A 25,888-nucleotide genomic window follows, 5' to 3' on the forward strand; every position below is an offset into this window, starting at 1 on the left:
ATTGCTCAATTATTGAAGCCTTAGGCAAAGAAAAACCTGCACTGATATTGTTCAGTTCTGTGGAACAACTGTCCCTCTCCCTTGGCACTACCTTACCTCCTGCAGCCTTAATGCCACAAAACCACACTGAACAGACAGGTATCCTCAAGGGCCTGAACTAGAGCAGCTAAGAATGGCTCAAGCAGAACAGGAAACCTGCACAAAACTGCAATGCAGCCCAGCAGGCTGATGAGAGGCCATGAAATGAAAGTGCACAGGGAGTGGGATGACTGGTGGTGGGCAAGAAGAGCGTATGTTTGGAGGTGTGGACTGGTACTGAAATGAACAGGACCTTTCCAGCTCACCCACAAAGGCACCAAAGTCCAGTACTCCTGTTAAGAGAATGTTTGTGACATTTGCTAACTCATAAAAACAACCCCAGGCTTCTTCAGATTGACTCATTTTAAAAAAAGAAACAAGCAACAGCAACATCCTTTATAACGACAGCTAATGTTTCAAAGAGAGAAATGTATCACACAAGACTTCTTCTCTAATGAGCAACAGCATTTTTCAGTGAGGTTAATTCAAACTCAACATGTCTAATTTATAAGAGGTTTTCTTCAGGGCAATTAGTCCTGCAGTTTCAGCTAAATATTTGAAGTCTTGAGTACAAGGGAAATTGGCCCAAATAACTCTTAGGTACTAGTCCCCACTAGTAATAAAGGCTCTGAAGGCCAAAGGAAGGCATTAGCAACACTCGTGCAACTCCCTTAACGGGGTGTACACATGTAACTAATTGGAAACCAGTAAACAATTCTGGTATTGAAGCACAAAGCAGATAATCTCACTCACACTACTTCACTCATTTTCTTCTCATGTGGCTGACTGGAATAAAACTGCTAAAATACTGTTTCTCTCATGCAGAAAAAGATCTAGGGGATATAATAGATCACAAGCTGATTAGGAGTCAACAGTGTCAAGCCATTGTGAAAAAGGCAAACACTGCACTAAGCTGTGCAAACAGGAGCATGGCTTGCAAGAGATGGGAAGTAATCCTGCTCTGCCCAGCACTGGTACAGTCCCAGCGGGAATACTGCGTCTGGCACTGGGTCTCATTCTCCAGCAGAGATGCAAAGGGCCCAGAGAGTCCAGAAGAGAGCCGTGAGAATAAACAGAGGTGTAAGGCATGACCAGTGAGGAAGGACTGAATGAATCAGATGCGCATAACCTAAACAAGAGAGCAAGATGGGAGGGAAACCTAACAACAGCTTGCAAATACATAAATCATGGCTGTGGAGGGGAAGGGAGTGACTTGTTTTCTGTATGCAGGGTGAATAAGGAATAACAGATTTGGGATGGAGTTGGCAAGCCCTCTCAGGCAAAGAATGGGTTAACATAGGCTTTAGCAAGAAAGCAGCTGAGAAGGCACACAGCTGCAGGGGATAAAAACACTGGGGAGAGGGCTATCAGAGGACCCCTTGAGGAGGGGGCTGAGGGAGCCTCTTAGGGCAGAGAGACAAGCTTAAGGGATGTTGGGCTGTGTCCTTTGCAAGGGATTCTAGTCTTATCTTTGGCAGGTTACTGGCCTCTTTGTTTGCATTGACTGAGTGTGTTTGATTATGAAGTTAGTTTTGGTTTGTTCTTTTTTTAATGCCTGCAAAAAAGCAGGATAGGGTGCTAAGGTTTTGGTTGTGGGTGTTTATATGGTTTTGGGGGTTTTGTTGTTTGATTTCTGTTGTTTTGGGTTTTTTTAATAGTCCAGTAAAACTTTTCACATCTGGCCTAAAATGTGGTCAAAGTGCTGAATCAAATAAGGTAGGAAGATAATTTTTGCCTAGGGACAATATTTGAGTTGTTAGAAACAGAGGACTCAAATGGAGGAGCTGGAGACTTTAGTCTGTAGAGGGAGAGAGATAGCAAGAAGCTTTTGTGTAAAAGAGAAAAGTTTTATACAACAGGCTCAGGCTTAACAGCTCTAAATGTGGGGAGATGATAGAAGTCTGGATCTTTTTCCTAGGGGGACAAGATCTTAGCCTGCCAAACTTGAGGGGGCTTGGAAATCACAGCAAGATTTAGGTTAAATATTATATTTTTTTTCTAAGGGTGAAGATAGGAAGGACTGCAAGAAACTGTCTGAGGATGTTAGAAGCCTCCGTTGTTGGAGGAAGGCCTTTGAGAACAGGTTAGTAGGTATTTGGTGGTAATGACAAAATTGATCCTTTCTCAGGACGGCAGGGCTACTAGATGAGCTTCTGAAGCCCCATTCTGCCCTATGGTTCTTTAATAAGAAATATCGCATCCCTCTTTTCTTGTACTCAGCTGTGACATTTCATGAAAATAACAGCACTTTTGGAAGTTCAAAGCATTCTTTGAATAGAAGTGGTTTCAAAACTAGCTCTAAGCTGAGTATTTTACCTACTATGTTGAATGATCCTTTCAACATGGTGTGTTCTGGAAGTACTTTAGTACTGAAGCTTGCAAATTCAGCTACAAATGTGTTACAAGAAAACTCTATACTCACTCTTTGTGTCTTTCCAACAAAGATACAACTACATTAACTTGTAGCATGCCCACATGCTCCACCACAGCAACAACAGATTTGTAGTAAGGATGCTCTTTTCCCTCTCAGTCACAGTCTGACCTTTTCAAAAAGAAACTAAACCCAAGACTACTTGGCCTAAATAACACTAGGGAAACCCTACATAAATATTCCTTTTCTATTTTTTTTTCTTTAACTCCCAGTGAAGTTGGTTGAGATCTGTCCTCACAAGTTAATAGGTCTAAGTTGTCCTTAATATAATTAGTCTGTGTCATTTTTTAAATGAGAGTTAAATGTAAAGGAAGCAAACCATAGATACTATGTCTTTCCATGAAGTATCTATATCTAGATACTATGTCTTTCCATGAAGATGAAGAAAATTTCTATTTGATAGCTAAAGCCTCCAGAATTTGGAAGTTTTAGGTTCACAGTAATGATCAAGATATTGTTTTATCAGAAATAAAAGCTAGTATGATGAGAATTATCTCTGGTTCTGTAATGCTTTTAGCTGTAAGAACTGCTTTGTGTGCTTTGACCTAGCATTCCAAAAAATGTTTCAGTAGAGCAATTGGAAGTGCAACTAGGAGCAAATTGCTTTTGCTTGCTTCCGAGTATGTCATGTCCTCCTCCATTAGGAGGTTGCTTTCCATTCTGACCCACATGAAAGAGGAATAGGCACTGAAACAATGGACTATATTTTGAAAACTATTTAGTTGCCCAAGAACACAGAAATGCCTGCTAGATTTTCAAAAGCCAGTAGGTAATGACGCTCATGATGGAGCTAGACGCCTAGGTTGCACTGAAAATCCCACTGGATTGTTCTTGCATGCTTGTGGGCCTTCAAAAGTCTGCCCAGATTCCCCCCCCCCAAATGAAAATCACATTTTAAGGAGATGCTTGTATTTAATTACCCTCTGTGATCAGCTGCAGAATATAACCAAGAAAACATTTCTGGTGGTTTTGATTGGTTCTCTGTTTTCCTTGGGGAAGGAAGCATGGGGTTTGCTCTGCATTTTGTGCATTGCTTCGCATAATGAGGTGCTGGGCCCTGACTAGGACTTTTGTTCGGTTCAGCATGAGTAAAGCAATACTCAGCTACACTTTCCTAGATAAAGCAAGGCATGCAGGCAACATAAAAGTGCTAGCAGCCTTTGTCACCAGAAAAAGAAATGATCATATTTAGCAGTGCTGTTCACAGAAAGATTAAAACTCGGGCTGGATGGAGAAAAGCTGTGTAGATAATTTGAAATGGATTCTGAGGGTGAATTACTGCTTGGCTGTCTTCCTCACCTCCTCAGCTCTCAGATTTGTGTGCCAACGAACATTTTAAGATAACTCTGCTCTGTTTGCTTCTTGAATTGTCTAGCTGTTTAACAGGCTCTTCAGATAAACAAGGGATAATCTCAGGATTTTGCTCAACAAAGATTGCTTTGTGCAAATTTTAAAAATTCTGAATAGGTTGCTGTATAGGGCCTGGTCTTGCGATCCCTTTTAGTTGTGAACTTTCAGGGGAATAAGTGGTTGCACAAGCACAGTTTCAGTAAGTAAACTATCAATACTGATATCATTGCCACCATCAAATATTATCTCATTTTTAAAGGTTATTAAAAAACAAGAAAAGGCACTGATAGCACTGGACAGAGCAGTCTTGATGAAGAAAAGTGCCAACTGGAGACACACAAGTGAAAAACAGAATTAGAGAACAAGCGGGAAACTGCAGGCACTTTTTATTTTAAGAACTCGGTGCCCTCAGACAGGGCCCTCAGCCTCGCCACGGCCTGGGCAGCACACCCCGAGCCAGGCCGGGGGAGCGCCGGAGGTGACACCGCGCACCCAGCGAGGGGCAGTGATTTAGAACGGCCACACAGCTGCCCAGCCGCCCATGTCGAGATAGCCATCCCTCTGTCCCGACAGGGGTGCCTCGGCGAACGCCTCCGTGCCAGGGGCGCCCTGGAAGCGCGGCGCGCGCCCCCGCCTCAGCGCCTCGCTGCTCCCCGCTGCCCTAGACTGTCGCGCACCGCGGCGGCGGCGCTTCCGGCCCTGCCAGCCGCCTCATCTATGGTTGTTCCTCCCGCTGGGGCTCGGTGCCGGGCCGTCAGGCGGGCTGGCGGCCTGCCCTGAGGGGGGCAGGGGGCAGTTCCCCCAAAACCGCCTCCCCGCCCGGCCAGCAGCTCCGGCTCCTTCGCGGGCGTTACGGGGCGAGCGGCCCCCCTTCCTCCCCGTGGGGCGGAGGCGGCCATGGCGGAGGCGGGGAGAGGCGGCGCCGTGCAGGTGGTACGTGTGAGGCGGCGGCGGGAGGGGGGCGGCCCCGCGGTGCTGGGCCTGGGCTGGGCGCGGGTTTGCAGCGGGGGGGTTCCAGGCCTGGCGGCTGCGCTGCTTGTCCTCACAGCCCGGGCGTGCTCGGTTACACGGAGTTTGAAAAGATAGTTTTAAAATTTTCGTACCGCTCTTCATACTTTTGTTACTCCCTGTGACGGTGTTGTTTTGTTTGGTTTTGTGTAAAGCACTTTTTTTACAAATTTACACACGTACAACTGATGCGGTTTGGCGGCAGTTGAGATCGAGACAGACTATCTGAAAAGCAGAAACGCACAGATCAATGGGCAGGTAAAACCGATTCACAACCTCACAAGAGTCTCAGATCCTAAAGGCAGATCAAAGTTTGTGGCCTGGAAATCGCTCTGTGTTTATTTAAAGTATCCCAGATACGAGATTTGACAAAACTAGTATGTTTCTGCCAACAGTCATGAGTTTCTAAATGGTTTGGAATAATGACTCATAAGAAAACTTCATTCACAAATAACAGCTTCTGACTTTTAGAAAACCATCAGCACTGTTGAAATTATTTTTTCCATTTATTTTCTGCATTCAGACATGGAAGCAGGATGGAGTCTACTTAAACTGAAATTTGTGGAAACTGAAAAGAAGTTTTCACTTTCGAGCTGTTTATCAGATATATGTATATTCTTAGTAGAGGATGACGGTGGTCATGCCAGAAATGAGGGATTTCTTGCATGCAAAACATTCAGTTGTGCAGTTTCTGACACTTTTTAAAAACATCGCATTTCTCTAGTTTTCTCCAGTCTTGTGATTGATGTATTGTTTTCCAGTGGTCTAGCTGACGGAGGAAGGGATTTTTTTGGTAGAGTAATTGATTTGTAGAAGAAAGGGCGTTGAACTACCGGTTAACCATTTCACATTCTGTCGTTTTTGCCACACATCAACATTTATTTTGCAGCAAAGTCAAGAATCATCATCTTCAGCTTAGCGATGGCAAAACTGCATTACTAAAAATAACTAAAATCACTTCAGGTCTTACTCTAGAATGTGTGAAATTCAGGGACAACCAGGTAGTGTCACAATGCTCAAATCCAATTCTGACTCAGTTATCACTCAGTTGATTTTGTAATGACAAAAATACAGCAGTTGTTTGCAATTTATTTCCCTTTATTGACCCAAAATCACTTAGAAAGGGCTTTATGCATGTTTCTGTAGTTCACTATTATGGTAGCAGTCTTCAAACACATGAAGAAGAGAACCAGAGAATTGCAAAGAGAACTCGAGTAATAGTCTGTGTTGGGATTGGAAAGCAGTAGTTGGCATAAACTGCAGCAAAAGGACTTCAGACTTTGGGAAAACTGTATTCCAGGTCTTGTACGCCTGCTGTTAGTGATTGCCTTAGCAAGGCTGGTAGTTTTGTTCCTGGAGATTATGGTTTGTCAGCGATGATGCAACTGCAGTTGATCTTGTTTTGGGACAGAAGAAATAGACGCTGTCTCTTGAGGTTACTACCAGCTGGTTTTTTTTACTACGAATCTGCACCTGTAAGTGAAATTGTGCCCTGGTTCATGTTTTTCCCTTTTTAAATAAACCAACAAGACTGAAGCATTCTGATACAGTCACACGATACTAAAGGCCAATTCATGAATGGCTAGTTCAGGACAAGTACCAACTCTAACTTTTAAACCAGGCTACAAACATAGAAATGAAAATATAGCTCTGCAGTTTTTAACTTATCTTTGCCTTAAAAAAACCCACAAACAAACAAACAAAAAACCCCAAAACAAAACAACACAGAAAACCAGTAAACCAAGTAAGAATGGTAGAACTGAAGGAATCCTTAGTATATGATGTTAGCAGTACTCTTGGTATTTAACTATATCGCTGTGTACAATTATTTCTGTGGATTTGTTAAATTTTCAGGTTTTACACAGAAGTGCCATCAGCACTGTACCTTATTTTGGCAGGCATCTAGCTCAACATTGTTGTGACAGTACGGTGGAAGCAGAACTTGCTCACAGTAATGTTTTTAGGAGCATGCTAATACAAGTTGTTTTGTTGAGTTCGGAGTACCTTAGTGCCATCAGGTATCTGTGGATTGTTTTATATGTTCTGCCGTTAAAGTACTGTTTTTTCTGCTTTCAGTTAAACCTAAAGAGAGGTGCAAACATAATCTCGATATTTTGTACTGCTGTCCTGACTTAAAACAGGAGTACATGGAAAAAAAACCAAGGAAGTTCCAGTTTTGCAGTTTTCAAGCCAATATCAAACTAGCTTGTGATGGCATAGTCAAATTTTTACTAAAGTTAATTAGAAGACAGATTGGGAAATCATTGATTTTTCTGGATGTGCAAAACTGTAGCTAGTTTATATAGTCATTGGAAGGATCGGAGAACGTTTTGTTTTCTTTCTAAATGTGTAAAATGGATTAGTGTGAATGTGTAGGGTCTTATTTTAATTGCCATCTAGACATAAAGGATATTAAAATCCTGAGTAAATTCAATATATTGGTGTAGAAACTCAGATTTTTGCTTATTTTTTTAATCTCAAAGTACTAATCTAAGACAGTTCTGAAATATTTTTTGTCTGTATTTTGTAATTATAATTATTTGGTAGTCAATTTCACGTTTTTATTTTCTATTTCTCCTTATTTTACTTATTTTACTCTCCAAAACACAAGTCAAAGACCTGCTTTGCTTAAAATTTTAGATAGCTTTCCTCCTACCTTTTTTATATACCCCTTTTTCCTCTTATAGCATCCTGCCAAAAATCAAGATGATCATTCATTTTAGACAAGTATAGGGTTTTTTATTTTGCTGTGAAGTGTTAAGTTTCTTATTTGTTATTCATTGTACCATACATCACACTCTGTAATACCTGCATGTACATACATCCTACCCTAAAAACCAAAAAATATACTTATCAATGTCCATAAAATCTGCCTACTAATGCATGCATTTACATGTATTCACACCTCGTACATGTGCTCACATGTCACTAAATCTTGAATAATTCAATTTCAGTATTCTTGTATTTTGTTTCTTAAGATTCTTGCATGCTTACAATAGGAAATAATCCTCTGATTCTTTAAACTATGTATTTATGGTTGCACCACAAGATATAGAGTTTTAAGTTCTGTTTCTAGGAACTTCTTAGAATGTCCCATGAGACTTTTTACATTACTTAGGCTCTTTGCCTTAAGTTCCCCATCTATAAGCAATCTTAACAGGTATGGGTTTGGCCTCTCCCTTTACAAGCATAGCCAGAGTGTTACTGTGCTAATTTTTTAGGACTTTGCATTCTGTGAATGGAATGTATTCTTTTCTGAGAAAGAATTGTTGGGTTTTGGGGGGTAATTCGAACAATAGTGAGTAACTGAACAGAGAAATCATCTCTGATTTCTAACTGATTTTAAAATATTTCAGATAAGTTTTCATGCTTTGCATATATGTGGCTGAACCAATAGAGGCTACAATAGGCAAGCCTGCAATTGAAATGGTTGACTATGGAACTATGCCATATGTCATCTTCTAAAATGCTTAATAGCAGTTTTAGATAGAATCATTTTAAAAACTTGGCTAGAGCTCGAGCTCAAGCATACAGGCTCTGTACATGAGCATCTCCATTTAGGCAGCAAGCCTAAAGAAAAATTGATGAGTAAGATGCATTAATGGATGACATAGAGTGTTTTAAGAAACGCAGGAATGCTAGGAACAGGTTAATGTGGTGTTATAGATGTTTTGCTAGCATTTTTGGTTCTGTAGTCTCTTGTTTCCTTGGACATCTACCAAAAGCCATCTTGTAGAACTCAGAAAAAAAAAAAAGTTTGGTAGAGAGGAAAGTGAATCACATATTTGTAATGACAATAAAGGATCTTTGCCTACTTTTGTATTTTTAAGATGCATTTTTTGTGATGCTTCCCATTTTTAATGAATATTCTTATACTGTAAGTAAACAAAAATAGTGCTTACTAACATATATTTGGATCTTTGTTTGTTCTTTTTATAGTCTGTCATTGTGCCTGTTCACAATAGTGAATGCTGGTTAGATGAATGCTTGAAGTCGGTTTGGGAACAAGATTTTAAAGAAACCATGGAGCTGTCAGTTTTTAATGATGCCAGTAAGGTATGTTTCAGTCCTTATTTAAAATACTATCCAAGTAAATACTGTCTGACAGGAATTTTTAGTTTTGTTCACCATACAAATTAAAATAGCTGCATCTATGTCATCTTTTTTCTAGGATGGTTCAGCTGAAATAATTGAAAAATGGAAGATCAAGTTGGAAGATGCTGGTGTTTCAGTGGTCATTGGTAGTAATGATTCATCCCAACCTCGAGGCGGTATGTAGCTTAGTAGTGATTTTTTTGAGTTAGGCTGTTATCATAGGCATCGTCTGTTTTTTAGTTTGAAAAGCATCTTTGTAGCCACTTGCATTGCAAAGGAAAAAACCTAACACATTGTTTTCCAGAGCTATCAGTTTCAAAACTAATTCATTTTTTTTAATTTGGTCCTGTTGATTTTGTAGAATGGCTCTGTACAATGGCTCTGAGGAATTTGTTTATATGTCCAGGAAAGAAGAACTTGGCTTAACACTTGTGTTCTACTCTGCAAAAGAATTTTGTTTAATTGTAGCATACACAGTGTTGTTAGTGCTTACAGTTTTACTGTGGCTTTTGGATACCTGATTTATCTTCAGGAGATGGGTTTTAAGAAAAAAGAAATCCCGCATTTCTTACATAAATACTTAAAAAGTAAATACAGAGATGGGTTTTAAGAAAAAAGAAATCCCACATTTCTTACATAAATACTTAAAAAGTAAATATCTTTCAGTATTTTAGAATAGACCCTGAAATAGAACAAAATACATTTTTATATCCCTTTAATCAGATCAAAACAGAGATTTCGAGAAATTTTTGATGTGAGCAAAAAATTCTCATTAAACTCCAAAGTTTTTGCACAAAGGGTAAAACAATATGTTTAGTGAGGTACCAGATAAGCGTATGGTGTGATTCCCTCTTGATTTACATGTCAACGCGAATTACATTTATCCACTGGAGGAGGTAACAGACAAATATCTCTAACGGTTTTAGTTTTGCTTGTTTCAGCTGCTTGTTTCAGCTGTTTCACATGCAGGGTTTTTTAGCAGACAAGCTTGCAAAACTGTAAAACAGGAATAAAAGTCTATTGCTTTTTGAAGAACCTGGTGTTGAATGGCAGTGAAATTGGAAGATCATACCTGTGTCCTGGAGACCAACAGGACAAAACAAGCAGAACAGCAAATTTGTGTCTTTCAAGTTATCTCACTTAAAAGACCCACTTTGGAAACACTGTAACACAAAAGCTGGTCAGTTTCTGGTTTCTAACAAAATGTCCTGTTTGTAACTGGAAAGAGACCTAGGCTTATTACAGTCTCCTCAAAATGATGATCTTATGAAAAAGCCAGGTTCTGTTTCAGAAGGCTTAATTTTCATTCCCTTGTTGAAACACACAAATAAATTGGAGTTTGTCCACTGAATTCATCTACAACGTGGTATAGCCCCTGGCTTTATTTACTGTAATTTCTTTTGACTACAGACTTCTTTAAGGCTTTTCAAACAGTTGTCAGACTGAAGTAACTGAAGTAACACAGCATAACTGTTACTATAAATATTTTCAGTATTTCAATATCTCTAGCATGAAATGGTGTTGTTTTGACAGTGCAACTAGTAATATTAGCATTATTGAGCTGGTGATGACAGAAGACAGGCAAGGTTTGTAAAGGGAATTTTTCTCTTTTGAGTAACTGATTAAGCTGGAGTTCAGCGATGTCAAGAATGGCTTGTATTCCTGGAAATTTATCTATCTTCTCCCACTCCACAACTATTGGTTGATCAGTCTCCTTTCAGATCTTACTTCTCTTAGTAGTTGATGATCTAGAAGCAAAGTGGGTTGCAATTTCTCAAGTCAAAGTGTAATACCAGAGGTTGTTAATTATGGTAGTTAGGAAAGTGGGTTACCAATTTTTTTTTGTTAATACTATCTTGTTATATCATTTATTTTCCATTTTTAGAAGCCATTTTCTATGTATAAAGTCTTGTTCCTAATAGAGTGTTGTATTAATTGTGTATAAACTAGTTTTTAGTTTGCAAGAACACACAGGTGCAATGTTGTGACAATAATTTATGTTAGGATTCTGAAGCCAGTTCACCTTTGCACATCAGGAAACTGAACCTAAAGCTGAGTTCAAGTTGTGAACTACAAGGAGTATATTGTGCCATTAGGGGTATGTCAGATTATTTTTTGGTTTAATGTGCATTTGTCAGTGTAGGGATAGCTGAAACCTGAACAAATCTTTAATAAATTGGGGGTGGGGGAATGCAGCTGTGAGCATTGTTTTAAATAATAGTATGAAATGCATAGTTCTTCTAAAACAACAAAACCAAGCTTATTCATGTGGAAGTCAGTCTCGGGTCACCATTAAAATGAGGACATCTTTTCTTCACGGTTGTTACATTTTAGGAGCAGGTTACTTGAAATCCATAGTATTTGTTTGCTTTCAGTGATTTACTTTTATTATGTTAAGGACTAGTTACAACTGTAAGGAGTCTTTCCTTTAAAAGAAGATGCTTTAGTACAGAAACAATGTACTAGTCAGGCTTCACATCTTCAACTATTTACACAAGATTAGGATTTATTTCTGATTCTTTTCTAACATGTAAAAGAAAGGGGGGGAACCTAGGAAAAAAGAAAGGGTCACTTGCCTAAAAAAAGGAAACCTTTTTCTTTCCAAGAGTGAGGAATGTTAATATCTCACTGAGGCTTAAGTTTTTACGGCTGTAACCATGGTAACAAGCTCTTTTCACCAAGTAAGCAGGCCTTACAAAACTCAGAGACCTGGCACAAACATTTGATTTTCTTCAGTAGAGTAATATTAAAGAAAATTTTTTACTCATGCCAAACATAGGATTTGTTGTGGTGAAACAATTTTTAATATATAGTTTCTTCTGCAGGGAGTTATATCTCTCTTATTAACAGTTCTTAAAATATGTGTATTTTCTTCTCTCCCCTCTAAAAAAATAGCTGGTATATGAAAAGCTTCCGGATGGTTTCTGGCTTAATCCGAGAAAGAAATATTTCCCAACCTTTTGTCATCACAAATATTAAAAATTAAAGTGAGGTATTTGAAAATGAGATCTGAAATATTTCAGAAAGTTCATAGAGTAATATAATTGTCATCTTGTAGTTGCCTTTGAGTCTCCTTCACTTTTTTCCTACATTGTCGATTCCTAGTACTTAATTATTTTCTACTGAAGGTTGTTGAAATATTGGGGTGTAGTAATGACAGCACTGAAATGTAAGTACAGGCTGGTTTACAGCTGGTAATGATGTATGGGAGTACTGATTTGTCTGATGTTGGGCAAATTTAGTTCTATCCTGTTCTTTTACCTCTTGCTTTAACAGGGACCTCCACAGCATTAGGGTTTTGCTTGTTCGGCATGCCCAGACCTGCTAACTTGCATCAGTTGTTTCCCACTGTAACTGCTCATGCCAGGATCAGCTCTGCTGTTGTGGTAGCTACTTACTGACTTTGCCAGCTGCTTTTTTATTGCCAATAGGAAGAAGAATGAGAGTAACGGTATATGTGATATTAGATATTCATATGTGTAGAACGAGTAATATGTAAATATACTGTAAGAGCGTAAATCCAACAAACCCATGATGAAGGGAAGGTGAGGATTAAAATACTTGTACTACATAAGAAAAGAATAACATGATTATAAGGAAGAGCCTTTATTAGTAGTGTTCTGTTGGTAGTTAACATAATGTTCCTTTGAGGCAGTAGGAAATGCAGTCATAAGTCTTTTTCTGTACTTGGACAACTCAGCAAAATAGCCAAGAAGCATGTGTGTTAAAACTAAGTGACCCTTTGAGCCCAGTGAAATTTGTTTCCTTAGCAAACTTAAACCTATGTCACATAAAAAAAAAAGTAGAGAATTAGAGAAGTCTGCTTTTTTCAAATGCAAAATCAGGAACTTTAGGGATAATATTATTTAAAATTACCCTGCTCCGCTTCATAGTGAAATTTTCTGGCTTTATGTCTCCAATTTTCCCATTAAAGAATAAAAACCCCACAGTATTGCATACCTTCACGTCATTTTGCATGTCAGAGCAATCTTTTGCTGGATTCCCTGACTTGGTTCCATAAAGACTTTAAACAAAACTTAAATGTTACATATATGACTAAGAGAAATTCATGTAGCGTTTCTTGGAGTAACACTGGATATAGCATGGTCTTTTCTTATTATGTTGCCCAGGAGAAGAACTCAAAGACCAGAATGTTCTTGGGTAGACCTTGTCTACATATGACAATTATCCTAGGTAAACACTCTTACCTTGCAGATGTATCTCAGTGGTAAGCTGAGTTCATCGTATTGCTGGTTGTTGCAGTCCCATCCTTACCCTGAGCGATGTATTCCTGATCCCCCTCCTTTTTTTGGCCATTTGTTTGACCTTCCAGTGCTGTCATCTGCTTCAGAAATTAAGCTGACAAAAAAGGTTTCTTCTGGCTCAACTGTCTGAAATGGCTTGGTAAAAGGTTCAACAAGCGTCAAGGTGTCAGAAACTACAAGACCCCAAGATGCCAATGTTGTCGTTTGACTGGATTTATATTTCAATGTGGTCTTCCATAGATGGTATAACGTGTTATAGTATAAATAAGCTGGATTTGTGCTCCGTGTACATAATACTGTTCTGCTTTGGCTCCCCTCTGCATTACATGAGCCATTCATAAATGGCGCATGAAGTTTTTGTATTTCCGTACTTTGTATTTAACAAGCATAATGGAACATAACTTTTTTTGAGTCCTTCTGAGGACCTGGCCCCCTGATGGGAAGAACAAATTGCCTAGCAATCTCTTGTTCTTTCTTTGCCTTTTTATGATTTGTTACTATTTGCTATGACTTGAGATGAATGTATATACAGCCAAGGGTTTTCAGCATCTGAATTATTGCAGGGGGTTTGACTAGATGACCTTTAAAGGTCCCTTCCAACCTACAGCATTCTGTGATTCTGTGATCTGAGGTACTGGATGTGAACCTTAGGTAGCTGGACCCTTTACAATATGTATTGCATGTTTTGTCTGTATGGAGGGCTAGCAAAAGTAGTCTAATTCTACTTGGTGGCAGAATTCTGACACCTACAACTGATAATCACTTAAAGAAGACGACTGAAATAGGTATACTATTTAAATATTTACCTTGGTTTAAGTACGGAAAAATTGTGTACTTTGCCTGATACTGATTTTTGTATTTTCTTTCATCTATTCCTGACTGTAGTAAGATTTTTTTTAAAAAAAACCCCAAACATTAAAAACTACTGCATAATTTTATCTTTGTGTTTTCAACAGTTGGATTTGCTAAAAATCAGGCAGTAATTCAGAGCTCAGGAACCTATCTCTGCTTTCTGGATTCAGTAAGTTAATGCATTTTATCTAACTTAGTTTTGTCAATAAAATTGTTTTGTTTTTACTGTAGTTGTTGGTTTGCCTTAAAGACAAGCTGTTTAAAGGCGTTTGGCAGTTAAATGTGCTGGTTACTATTTATAGCCATAAAGTTGTCTTCCAACCTGTAGAAAGCCTACAGCCTCATGCTGTTCTCTAATCCTATTGGATTTCACATGCTATTGTGAGCAGGGGTGGGCAAGGGTGGTATTTAGGTGTTTTCAGGATTTTTCTTTCCCACATTCTTCGGAAAATTATATTGATGAGAAACTAAGAGCTAATCTACTGGCTTTTTAATGCAAAATAGGAGAGGTCTCATCTTCCATCTTGAATTTTTTTTCCCTGTCCTTTGTTGGATACCTTCTGTGAAGCCATTCAGCTCACTAACCCACAGATAACTATCTGACTTTATGCAGCTTAATATGCAGTGAAGGATTTCACAAATGTGCATAGCTGATCTGAGGAACGGTGCCATGTGGCTAGGATCAGGCAAGAAGAGCGGGACCTTTAAGGCTCACTGATCTCATGTAATTTCACCTGAAGATTGATTCTTTCCTCTGAACTATGGTTTAGTGTAGTACTAGGATGAACTGGCTGCTGAAAAGTGTAGGTTTTCAGGTAGGATTCAACCTAATGTTATGATTGTCTGTGCTTATTAGAAAGTGTAATGAGAGCAGGGATGTAAACTACAGCCTTATAAGCACACAGGTTTTAATTTGGGTAATCTTTCAGTTTGCAAACTCCATTTATTAGATCAACTAGATAGGATTTTTTTCATTTTGTGTGTTAAAATTTTGTGAATTAATCAGTGTACTGTTGCAAGACACAGTTAAGTGCTGGTGTATTTCTTCTGACCCACGGAAGTGCAGGAGAAATTTCTTGTTATACCATTTAAGAAATTAAGTTTTGCAAGTGGCTTTCCTGGCCTTTATTCTTGCTTTTATTAAGTTATTAGCAACACAGTGTGCCTTTTTAAATTAGTTTATTTGACTTTATCCTAGTTTCCCTTTAACAGTTTGTTGGTTTGGGGGTTTTGTTTGTTTTACAGAGTGTATTTCAAGTAAATCTTTGTATGTAAGTTTATGGAGGGTGAAGCTTTGAGATGCAATATCTGATATATATATGGGTATATATGGGTATTTCAGAAACAAAATTTTGAAGATCGTTTAATACACAGAATTCACAATCACATATGTGAATTAATGGTGTTTGGAAATGTCGGTTTGTCATACATCAAAAAATAAGTATTTCATATCCAGCACTGCATGTTAGTGTCTGTTTCATAAACAAATTATTTTGAGAAAGTGTGAACGCAAAATCTGCTGCTCTGTTCTTGATCACCTGAGTCACCAGATTTTGAAAGAGTATAGGGACATTATAAATTATGCCATGAAGTAACTGGAGTGATGCCAGTTTTGTTGAGATGAATGAACTCGGCATCCAGTTCTTTTTGCTTTACTTCAAGTAGACAGAAATCCAAGTGCCATTTAATTTATATGAATGATTCCATGGATTTAAGTCTCCTGTATTGTGAGTCAGTGAGGCTGTTTCCGTATCTAAAATGAAAAAAATCAGATCTTATGATTTGCGAAGTTCAGGTATTGCAGGCTTTCACGGATACCACATTGTATGGGGCATTCTAGGGAGTACATAGGATAAGTTATGTACATACTTATGTTGACTGAAGTTGTCTGAGTCCACGCATGAGTGAGAAGTTAACCTACTGTTCTCTCGTGCCATGGAGCTTCATATCTTCTGTCTCAAATCTGTATAGAATCATTTACTGAGGTAAATTTTGGCTTAGTCTTTCTTGTCAATCTAGATAGATCTAGCTGTTTGTAAATCACTAGCGATAAACTGGAAAATAAAAGTCTTTAAATAAAAGTAATTAATATTTTTATAGCGACCTCTTCAGAATCCTTAATTTGTTACTTACCTTATGGTGTTTATATAGAGTGCATCTTCATGATGCTGTGTTGTTTCTGTTTGCTGACTAGCTGTGCAGGATAAGAAAACAGCAGGGAAACAAATTACAACTATTAAGGAATGTAACAGGTGATGATTTTGGATTTGTGCAATATTATCATTACCATAAATTTATATTTAATCTGAGACCTACACAAAGTGATTTGAGAATTTTATGACTTAGTGTGGGTAAGCATGGAAGAAACTACCAAGATTTTCTGTTCTATGTATTTCTATTCCTGCTGTTCAGCTAGATGCTTCAGAATAGAAGGCATTCTGAACTATCAGAAGCCTAATTTTGATACAAAAGAAATATTAAATGATTGGTGTTAATTAAATGTATTTTCTACTGTCTCTCCTTATTACCACCATATTTTGCTGAAAACAGTTTGGAGGAAATAAAATGAATGTGGAAACTGTTACAAGTCTAAAAATTGCTCAATATTTTGGCTGTAGTTAGTAAATGCGTGATAATAGCTGAAACACAGATGTTGCCAGCTGTTTAACAAGTCTGCTTCTGCACACCACCTACCTTCTTCATTTCAGTCACCAATCCAATAGCAAGCTCTCTAGGAAGGAATGTTGATATCAGCCTTTTGGAATGTGCTGCACTAGTGCCAGGGAATCGACCTTCAGAAGTGCAGCCATAATTTCAGGTTTGCTATAGGTGGATATTGAGAGAAATGGGCTGGGTCAATAGTCTGTATACATTTCATATAGGTGAAGAAATACATCCTGGTTCCTTGTACATTAATTTCACTTCTTTGAGTGAAATGAATGTGCGAACATATGTGGGAGCATCTTTGGAAGTACTGACTCCAGAGAGACCGTTTTGCTTGCCATTCCAGCTGGAGTCAAGCTGCTTGTGTTATGTCTCTCAACACAGATTTGTGAGGACAACAAATTGGGAAGAAATGTGGAAAAAAAGGTTACAGAGCTCAGAACTGTCAGAATTTGATCAGCCTATTCTAGTATGAAGTGGCAGCTGTTTGACTAATAGCTGTTGTGGAGGTTTTTTTGCTGTGGTGGTTGTTACAGATTTCACCTCTAAGCTACTGAGGCATTTTTCCCACCAGGAAATTTCGGTCAATATGACAATAGAATGAACTAATTATGCAAATACATTTCACTGTTAGCTCTACTCTTCTTCAGATTGTCTGCAGTTATGACTTTACCAGTTGCATTTTATTGTAACCTTAGTTTGTCATTTCTCTGGGGTGTTTACCATCTTTGCTAGAATCATTTACCCATTTGTAGCACAGCAGAACTCTTACACTAAAAATCCTGTTTTCTGCTCTGAACTGCTTTTTCATTGACATGCACTTAAACATACCTACACTTGTATAAATCTGTATTACTTTAAAAAGGAACATGCTTTCATTCCATCCTAATAATATGTGTAGTTTCTCATTATTTCAAGTGTAATCAATATGTAGTTGGGTCATTCCTGACTGTTAAAAAAGACATATAAAAATGTGTCCTTTTTTGACCTGCAATATTTCAAACCCAGTCATATTCACTTGAGTCCTTTACACACTTGTTTTAGTCTTTTGAAAGGCTCTGTTGGCAATGTATCGCTATTTCTGAGACTCTTAGTCAGTTCAAAGATGTCACTCTAAACCATGTTAACACAGTGTCACTGCTTGCTAATAGTTGAAAATGACACAGGGAAACAGTGAAGTTTTATTCACCAAAAGTGAGGGTGGACCACCAGAATCGACATTCCCATGTTTGAATTGGCAGCTGCTGACCTGTGCCTTTCCGTTTGTGAGATTTGCTTGTATGATTTAAGTTGGGAATGTTAATTCTTAATTGCTATGAAATTTCATGCTTTTCTTGAGTTTCAAGTTCAAAACTACTTCATTGGCGGGGGTGTTCGTAAGGGTCTTGAAAGAAGGTGGTTGGACCTTAGCTAGCCAGACTCAGTAGATGTGTCAGGAACTCCAGCATTCAAGATCGCTTTCAGCTATAAACATAGCTGTTTGTTTTTACAGTCCCCATAACTTGCTGGTTTTGGAAAGATGGGTTTCTTGTTAGTTGCCATTACATTACTCTACAGGCACTAGTAAACTTTGGAAATGTTCTTCCTTACTTTCAAATAAACATCTGTATAGCTTAGGAGATGAAGCAGTGATCAGACTTCATGCATTTGCTTTCTGATGTTGTTTTAATGTACTATTTCTTGCAAATGTGATCCTCTGATTTAAAAACTGAAGTAAGCTGATATTCAAATAGCGGGTAAGTGGATGTAGTGATGAACTCCATTACCAGAAGCCCCTTCTGCCCAGAAGAATTGTGCATGTTTCTGAATCGCTAATGAACATCAAAATATAATTGTTTTTATTGTTATGTAAAACATGCATTTATTAAAAACAGATTTGGAATGTGAAATGTTACTTTTCTGTTTCATAAATGAAGAAGCAAACCTTCAGAATTTAGTTGTCATAATCTCTCCCTACATAAACTTTCATCTGTTTATTAGCTAAAGTGGGTATTTGGAATTGACAGTGAGGGTTTTACTCTTGTCAGAGTTTACTGACTTTGCTATTGAACACTGTGTGAGTTATTTGCTTTCCTTTCCTGTAGACACACATGGTTTTTTCTCAGTGATCTGTGAGAAAGATCCAATGTGATCTCCAGTGACTACAGAAGAGCTAGATATAGAAAGACGCATGACTGCCTTTGCTGAACAAATGTACCAAGATGGGAGCTGCTTCAGCAGCAAAGATTTCCTGATCAATTAATAGTGATGCTTAATTTAAAGATTCCATTAAAAGATTAGAATTAATTTTATATTAATGGAAGGTACTAGTCATTCAGGCGTGTAAAACCACCATGTATATCCTCCCATGTAGACTTTTTTGTTGCCATGCTCAAGAAAAGAAAGGTGCTAAATAAAGTCAGCTTCTTAAACTTTGAAGTGTTTTCTTTGTTGTCCCCTTCTTCCTCAATTTATTTCAGAAGCAGAAACAGAAAAGTAGTATTTTTTCACTAAGATCTTGCAAGTACTGACAGATCAGTAGGATGTGTTCTGCTCAGATGACTTGTATGTGGCCATTAGAGTGCATGATTCTAATGTGTTTGATAGTGTGGGGCTTCTTTAAAAACCTGCCTTCTGGAAAACTGCCTAGCATCAGTCTGTTTGCTTTGGTTGTGCTGTTGACAGGCCAGTTTTTGGTGGTCCCAGACCTTTTACTTCCCTGATTCAAGGTGTTGAACTGAACAACAGCAAAGAAAGATTTTTACTAGAGTCTGAGCAGGTGCAGGATAAATGAATGCCCATTTGATGGATTGAAAGAATTTAGAGATGCCATATTGTTTCTTAGCAAGTCAAACATTTCTCCTTGTGTTGCTACAGGTTGTATTTTATGTGTAATAGCTGCAGTGGAAAGAAGGTGCTATTATTGTATTACTGCGAGGAGGGAGTGTGTCACCTCCTTTTTTTTTTTTTTTTTTTTAGCAGCCAAATACAAAGGAATTTGGAAATGCGTGTGATGCTGAGGCTGTAACATCAGCTTAAGAAAGCACTTCACTACTGAGCTATAATTACGGTGTTGTTTTATGTGAACTTGTCCTTGGTTTTAAAAAGCGGATGTGTATTGTACATTCAGTTGTCTGTTTACTTTCTGAGGTGCAACCCCCCCTGCTTTTCAGGGAAAACCATGGAGTTATCACTGTGGAGTTCAGTGTGGTCCAGCTGAACAGTGTGGACAGCCTGGTTGAAGAGGCCAGTGAATGCTTGTCATTTGAATTTACCCAAACTGATTTAAGAAACACATACTGGAACAACAACAGCTTTGAGTAATAGTCTTAAGCTCCGTCTACTGCTTTGGTTTTCCTTTTCTTCAGCTAAACATATGAGTAAAGGGAAACAAGACAATTATCTCAGTACAAATCGTGTGTGTTTTTATAAAGAATGGTGCTTCAGGTTGGAAGGAAGACAGCCCAGCTGATAGCTGTATAACTAGCTTTTCTGATTTGGCAGCATCTCTAGGTGGTGTGGAACTTGACAGGAACAAGCCAGCTTTCTGCGAACACAAGCAGGCAGAATGCCTGTCGGACAGAAAAGGTGATGGAGATCACGGCCTCCCACTGGCAGAAACACATCTGGGCTTGTTTAGAAATCCCTACTGGCTTTTCATGTGAAATAAAGTCCTTTTCATTCTCCCATCTTTCAGCAAATTGTTTCCCTACTCAGAATGGACGCTGGAGAACAGGAAACATGTTTGTAATCAACAAAATTCCTATAAATTCTGGGTTATTTTGAGTGCCTAAAGTAGGTTTCTATTTATGTTTACCTGTTCATTTGGCTTTGTTTGCATTGTGTGTATGTAACATGACAGTTATGTGTATGTTACATGACAGTAAACCCAGCTATTACTTGAGATTTTTCTTAATTTTTCTATTAAGTTTGGTGAGTGGGTCACATGAAAATAGATATCCTTACAGGTTCTTTTATATTTAGCTATTCTATTGCATGTATATGCTTAGTGAAGGCACACATTCATCTAGCATTTACTTTAAATCTGTTCCTTTGTCCATTCTTTCAGTGGGGGAAATCTCTCTTCATCCTGTCTGCCTTATATCTGCTAGGAGACAACCATTAGAGACTGACACGTTAACAGGGAAAATTGAATTTCAGTGGAAACTTCTGCCAAACTTCCGTTTTTTTAAATTATGTATTCAGTGTAATTCACTGCTAGCCTTGTTATCTTGCCTCCTTGCACCTAGGAGACAGAAACAAACTAAATATGCTTCCCTTTTTGATGTAGCAGCTGCATTCAGATGTGTACTTTTTGTTTGGTCTGACGCGACATGAGTGAAAACTAATTTGGAAAGTATTTGTCTAATTACTAAGGTTTTGGTTTCAGTTTTAAACCAAAAAAAGATGACTAGACTCTGTTAACTGCAGAAACCACAGTCTGGCAGCACAGTTGCTGAATTCAGTATCATGAATACAACAGTTTTGATAGAAAATTGTGTTTACATAATGTGCAACTGGATAAAATACTTTAACATCTTAGTTGTCTAATACTATAGTGCTTGAACTCCATGAATGTTACCGGTACGGTGCATAGCTGGGCATCTCACTCCGATCGGTTGCCTATGAAGTTGAAAAATTTTTGAAGTGCTCTTATTTTGTGGTACAATCTTTTTAGTTTTACTCATTAGAATTTAATTTGGTTTCTAAACACTGCTCTAGAATGCAATCACATTCTTTAATATTATTTCTGTGTAAATATTTTTTAGTTTCCACTTTATGGCTACCTGCCCAGTCATCAATAGTTAAGAATCTGTAAAGCGCTGAAGCTGGATTTTGCAGTTAGCTTTGTTTTGTTGTTGCCCTATCTGAGTCTAAAAAGCTAAATGACTGATGTGACTCAGTTTTGCCTGGGATATGATTTGTATTTTGTGCTGTTCTTCCTCATCACCTAATTGCTTTGTTATTTTATTTGGGATTATGTCTTAAACTACTATGATGTTGGTTTGGGTGGGTTTTTTTTTTTCTTTCTTGCTCTTTCTCTGAGAACTATACAGCAGTGCATTGTATGTGTAAGACTTAATTAAAAAAAAAAGACAAAATTATTTTTAAAAAAATTCTAAAGGTCATTCAGGATAAGAGTTCATAGAGTTTTCCAGCATTAAAGAACAAAGCTGTATTAAAAAAAAAAAAAAAAGGCATTTTGAAGTTTTTGTGCTTATAGTGCCCCCTCTTCAGCTGGATTTTATACAACACTGATGATCTTGATGATAGCCTAAGACCCAAATCTGTAGCCATGTTAGTTTTGCCAAAAGCATCAAAATGACCTAATGTTTTGTTATGGAGAACTAGAGCTTTCCTGTCAAGTTGTCTACTTATAAAAACATAACATTGATCTCGTTGGTGAATAGGATATTTGAATTTGGTTTGAATACCTTCCATGCTGCTTTAACCTTTTTAAATCAAGTAGATTATTTTTCATCTTTGCGGAGTTCTGTTAAATTTATCATGAGTAAATTATCTTTATTGTGCAGAATCATAAACAGTGGAATCTTTTAGCACAAGAGCATATGTTGTGTATTGGAAGGGATAATAGTAACGTTGCTCTAAGCATTGAAATTCCTCACTTTTTGATGGATTTCTTTTGTCTTCACATTTTTTTTTATATTTAACAAGAAGACATCTAAGAATCCTGAGTAATTCATAACGGAGTGGACAAAGCTCAGTTAAAATATATTTCCTATTGCTTATATGAAAATCAGGTTTTAATTTACAAAAATCGGCCTTGTATTTGGCACAAAGAAATAGGATAATGGTTCCTCTTGGAAATAGGGTAGAAGTTTTATTGGAACATTTGCTTGGTACAGTACTTGAATTCTGGTAATAAAGTGGATTAGATGGTAAATAATATCATTGTAGTTTTGAAGTAACTGATGTACAGAGGTTGAGAAATCAGAAGGTTTTTTTCTGTTCTATTCGTTTTGCAAAACAGTAACATCTCTTAGGCTTATTACTAAAAATATCCTACATACGAAATGCAGAAAAATGCTTTGTATAATTTATTCCTTCCATCTTTTCTAAACTTGCGTGTGATAAGTCAGTTTTATTATTCATTTGTTTTATGTTTAAAATTGAATTGTATTAAATAGTTAGATGCACTTCTAAAACCTTTTTCATCCTTGCATTGTTTTTGATGATACTATAGTATCACCTTTATATCAAGGTCATTCAGCCCTCTAAGCTCTAGATATTTAAGCACCAATATATTTTTTGTTGCTATTAGTTTGACAGAAAGTTTCAATGTGAAAGCTGGAAATTCAATGTTTGGGTTTTTTGGCTTTATTAAGGAATTTCCTTAGAATTATTTAAATGTGAGTAACTGTTACAAGAATGGATGTAGAACAGGAATTCAGGGCTCCTTTGAATTATGTATGCCTGATAAGGTAGGGTCATTTGGAAATACTCTGAAAAGAAATAGGCTGTGTTAGCTTTAACCAGCATCTAAGAAAGACTGAACTGATTCTTTAAAAGGGAAGAAATATGGCACCAAAATGGAAAAGAATATAGGTAGAAACCTCAGGAGACTATATTTAGGGAAGAAATTTTGTGCAACAGTTGGACATTTTAATAGATTGTAAAACCATAGCGTAGAAAGGATATAACTTTGAACAGGAAATAATAAAATTTTGAAAGGAGTATTTCCTATCTGTTCAAGGAAAGATAGCAAGGTTATTAACTCTTAACAAGGCAACCTGTATTTTTCTATGTAAACAAAATAGACCTTTATGCTACAAGTGAAAGAAGTACTAACGTCAAATTTAAATCCAGGTGGTGTGTTTTAAAGACGCTATCAATGCTGATGCATTTTATGTGTGTGGTGGGCTTTTTTTTCTTTTTTTTTTTTTTCTTTTTTTTTCTTAGAATTGTGTCATTTCACAAATACTACTTTTTCTGCTTATGAAATATGATGTATGAGTAGATCTAGAAACTGAAGCTTTTCCTTATCAATGAAACAAGGTACAGCCAGACTACAAAGAACATTTCCTCACTTCGCTAGAATGTCTCAAATCTCATGCTTTTAATCAAGGTTAGTTCCTTGTCCACGCATACTGCTAGTACTGCGTTAAAGAGTTGGTGAATTTCCTTAGAAATGTAAAATGTGTGGGTGCCCATAAGATATATGTTGAGATCATAACACTGTTGCTGCGTAGTGGTTTTGATCACTTGCAATTTGAACAGAATTGAGTTTAATCCACTAAAAATGTAAAGTCTCTCATTACTTGTTCCATTTGTATTTCTGACTGCAAGCCAGTAAAATGATGGTAATTTAGCAGCATATTCTAATGTGTGTCTGAGTACTGTACTGTGACCCTTTTTATGTCCAGTAACAGTGTGCTATTTATTCCAGGATGATGTGATGATGCCACAGCGGGTTAGACTGCAGCACGAAGCTGCCATTCAACACCCAAACAGTGTGAGTACTTTTTTCTTGTGTGTATTTGTGTGTTTTGCTTTTATAGAGTGCCGGATACATCTTTAAAAGGATATGAAAATTTCACAGTAGGGCTGGTGGAGGCAAGGCAATAACCAGTTTATTCTTTTGCCTTTATTTTTAATCCTTGCACTGAATAGTAGCTTTGATTGAACTTCTTTTCTTCCTTTTATTTTCTCTGTTCAGTAAACCAAATCTCATCATGGCAGCGATACTATTTTTCAAGGAAGTATACAGGTTTTCACATAGATTACAGTATGTAATCTAAAGGAGAATTCCTTTTTTAGTGTAACCTTACTAAGTAATGTGAAAATCTACAAAGGACTGGCTACAGTTATGGTTTATCTGTTTTTACAGAAACTGTAAACTGTAAGGAACATATGGATTGTTATCATTAATAAACTGGCATACAGTTAAATTGATGTTTCTCCCTATGTCTGTCTGCAAAAGAAAACAGTGTTACAGTGCCATTCTTTATACTTACAAAATAAACTCTCAAAAACATTCTGTGAGATAGTTGGTTTATTATCTATATAATTTTGATTTTAAATACATGTCTGTGATTAGGGCCAGTATCCTTTAGAGAAAGTTTGTGTATATGTTTTAGTTACCTGAAAACAATAAATACAAATAATTTGTTATGGCAATTTATTTGTCAATGTTACTGCAATAGATACTCCTTTATAAACTTGAAAACTGAGTTTGTATTCCTACCACCAATGTTCAGCAAAAATAGACTTATTGTTTTCACATCTCTGACAATTTCTCTTGTGAGATTTATGTCAATGTGCAAGAGGTTTCTGGAAAAGGTCAATTGACTTGAACTGTCAAGAAGGTATTTCCTTAGGTCTCAGAATAAAAGAGACAGTTTCAGGATTATCACTCTTGGAATTAAACACCTTTTGAACTTTTCCTCTGAAACACACTTGCTTCGAAGTAGAGATGATTGTAGTTGTTTCAGCTGAGGAATGTCTGCCAGACAACCTGCTGCTTAGTGGTGGGATGTATACCTGCTCATCACACCACCTGTATTAGGTCTCTTATGAAATCTGATAATCCCTACAATGTAATGTATCAGCTTACGGTTTTAGTAGTACCTGAGTAGCAGTTAACCTAGTTTACATTACGAACATAATAAAATGATACATCAACAATTGTTTTTGTTTGATATCAATCAGTTAATGTAATTTTGCATAGTAAAATGCAAAAAAACTGGAGAGCCAAGTTGATCCAGTAAGCTTGTTTTATGGAAACGAGTGTTAAGATCTATCATATTTCTTGTGTATGTGACTTCTGTATCAGTATATTAAAACTTTCCTTAATTGGACTAATTTAAACTAAACAGTTTGTAGTCTATTTAAAAAACACTTTAACAGAATACAAACAAAACAGTTGTACTTTACTGCCTAACAACATTCAGCATGAGCTATTAAATTACAATCAAATAAGTAATACTGGCTGCCTGAGTAGACTGAAGGATATGTCTTCATGATACATTTTAAGCAACACAAACTTGTTCTTCCCATGCTCTATACTAATCTAAAATTTTGATCCTGTTTTAATATGTGGTACTTGTGGTGGGTTGACCTTGCCTGGACGCAAGGTGCCCACCAAGCCACACTGTCGCTCCCCTCCTCAGCAGGACAGTGTGGGTGGAGAAAATAAGATGGAAAG

General features: G+C 37.3%; 1 protein-coding gene across 1 annotated transcript in view; it reads left to right on the plus strand.

Moving 5' to 3' along the window:
* Positions 1-4,596: 4,596 nt before the first annotated feature.
* Positions 4,597-25,888, plus strand: part of B3GNTL1 (UDP-GlcNAc:betaGal beta-1,3-N-acetylglucosaminyltransferase like 1) — a 128,126-nt gene continuing 106,834 nt past the window's right edge. The window contains exons 1-5 of the mRNA XM_037409836.1: positions 4,597-4,792; positions 8,807-8,923; positions 9,039-9,138; positions 14,184-14,248; positions 24,131-24,196. Of these exons, the coding sequence (XP_037265733.1) occupies positions 4,757-4,792; positions 8,807-8,923; positions 9,039-9,138; positions 14,184-14,248; positions 24,131-24,196 (384 nt within the window). The 5' untranslated portion in view covers positions 4,597-4,756. The remainder of the gene's footprint in view (positions 4,793-8,806; positions 8,924-9,038; positions 9,139-14,183; positions 14,249-24,130; positions 24,197-25,888) is intronic.

Source organism: Falco rusticolus, chromosome 1, assembly GCF_015220075.1.
Source record: "Falco rusticolus isolate bFalRus1 chromosome 1, bFalRus1.pri, whole genome shotgun sequence".
Taxonomy (NCBI): Eukaryota; Metazoa; Chordata; class Aves; order Falconiformes; family Falconidae; genus Falco; species Falco rusticolus.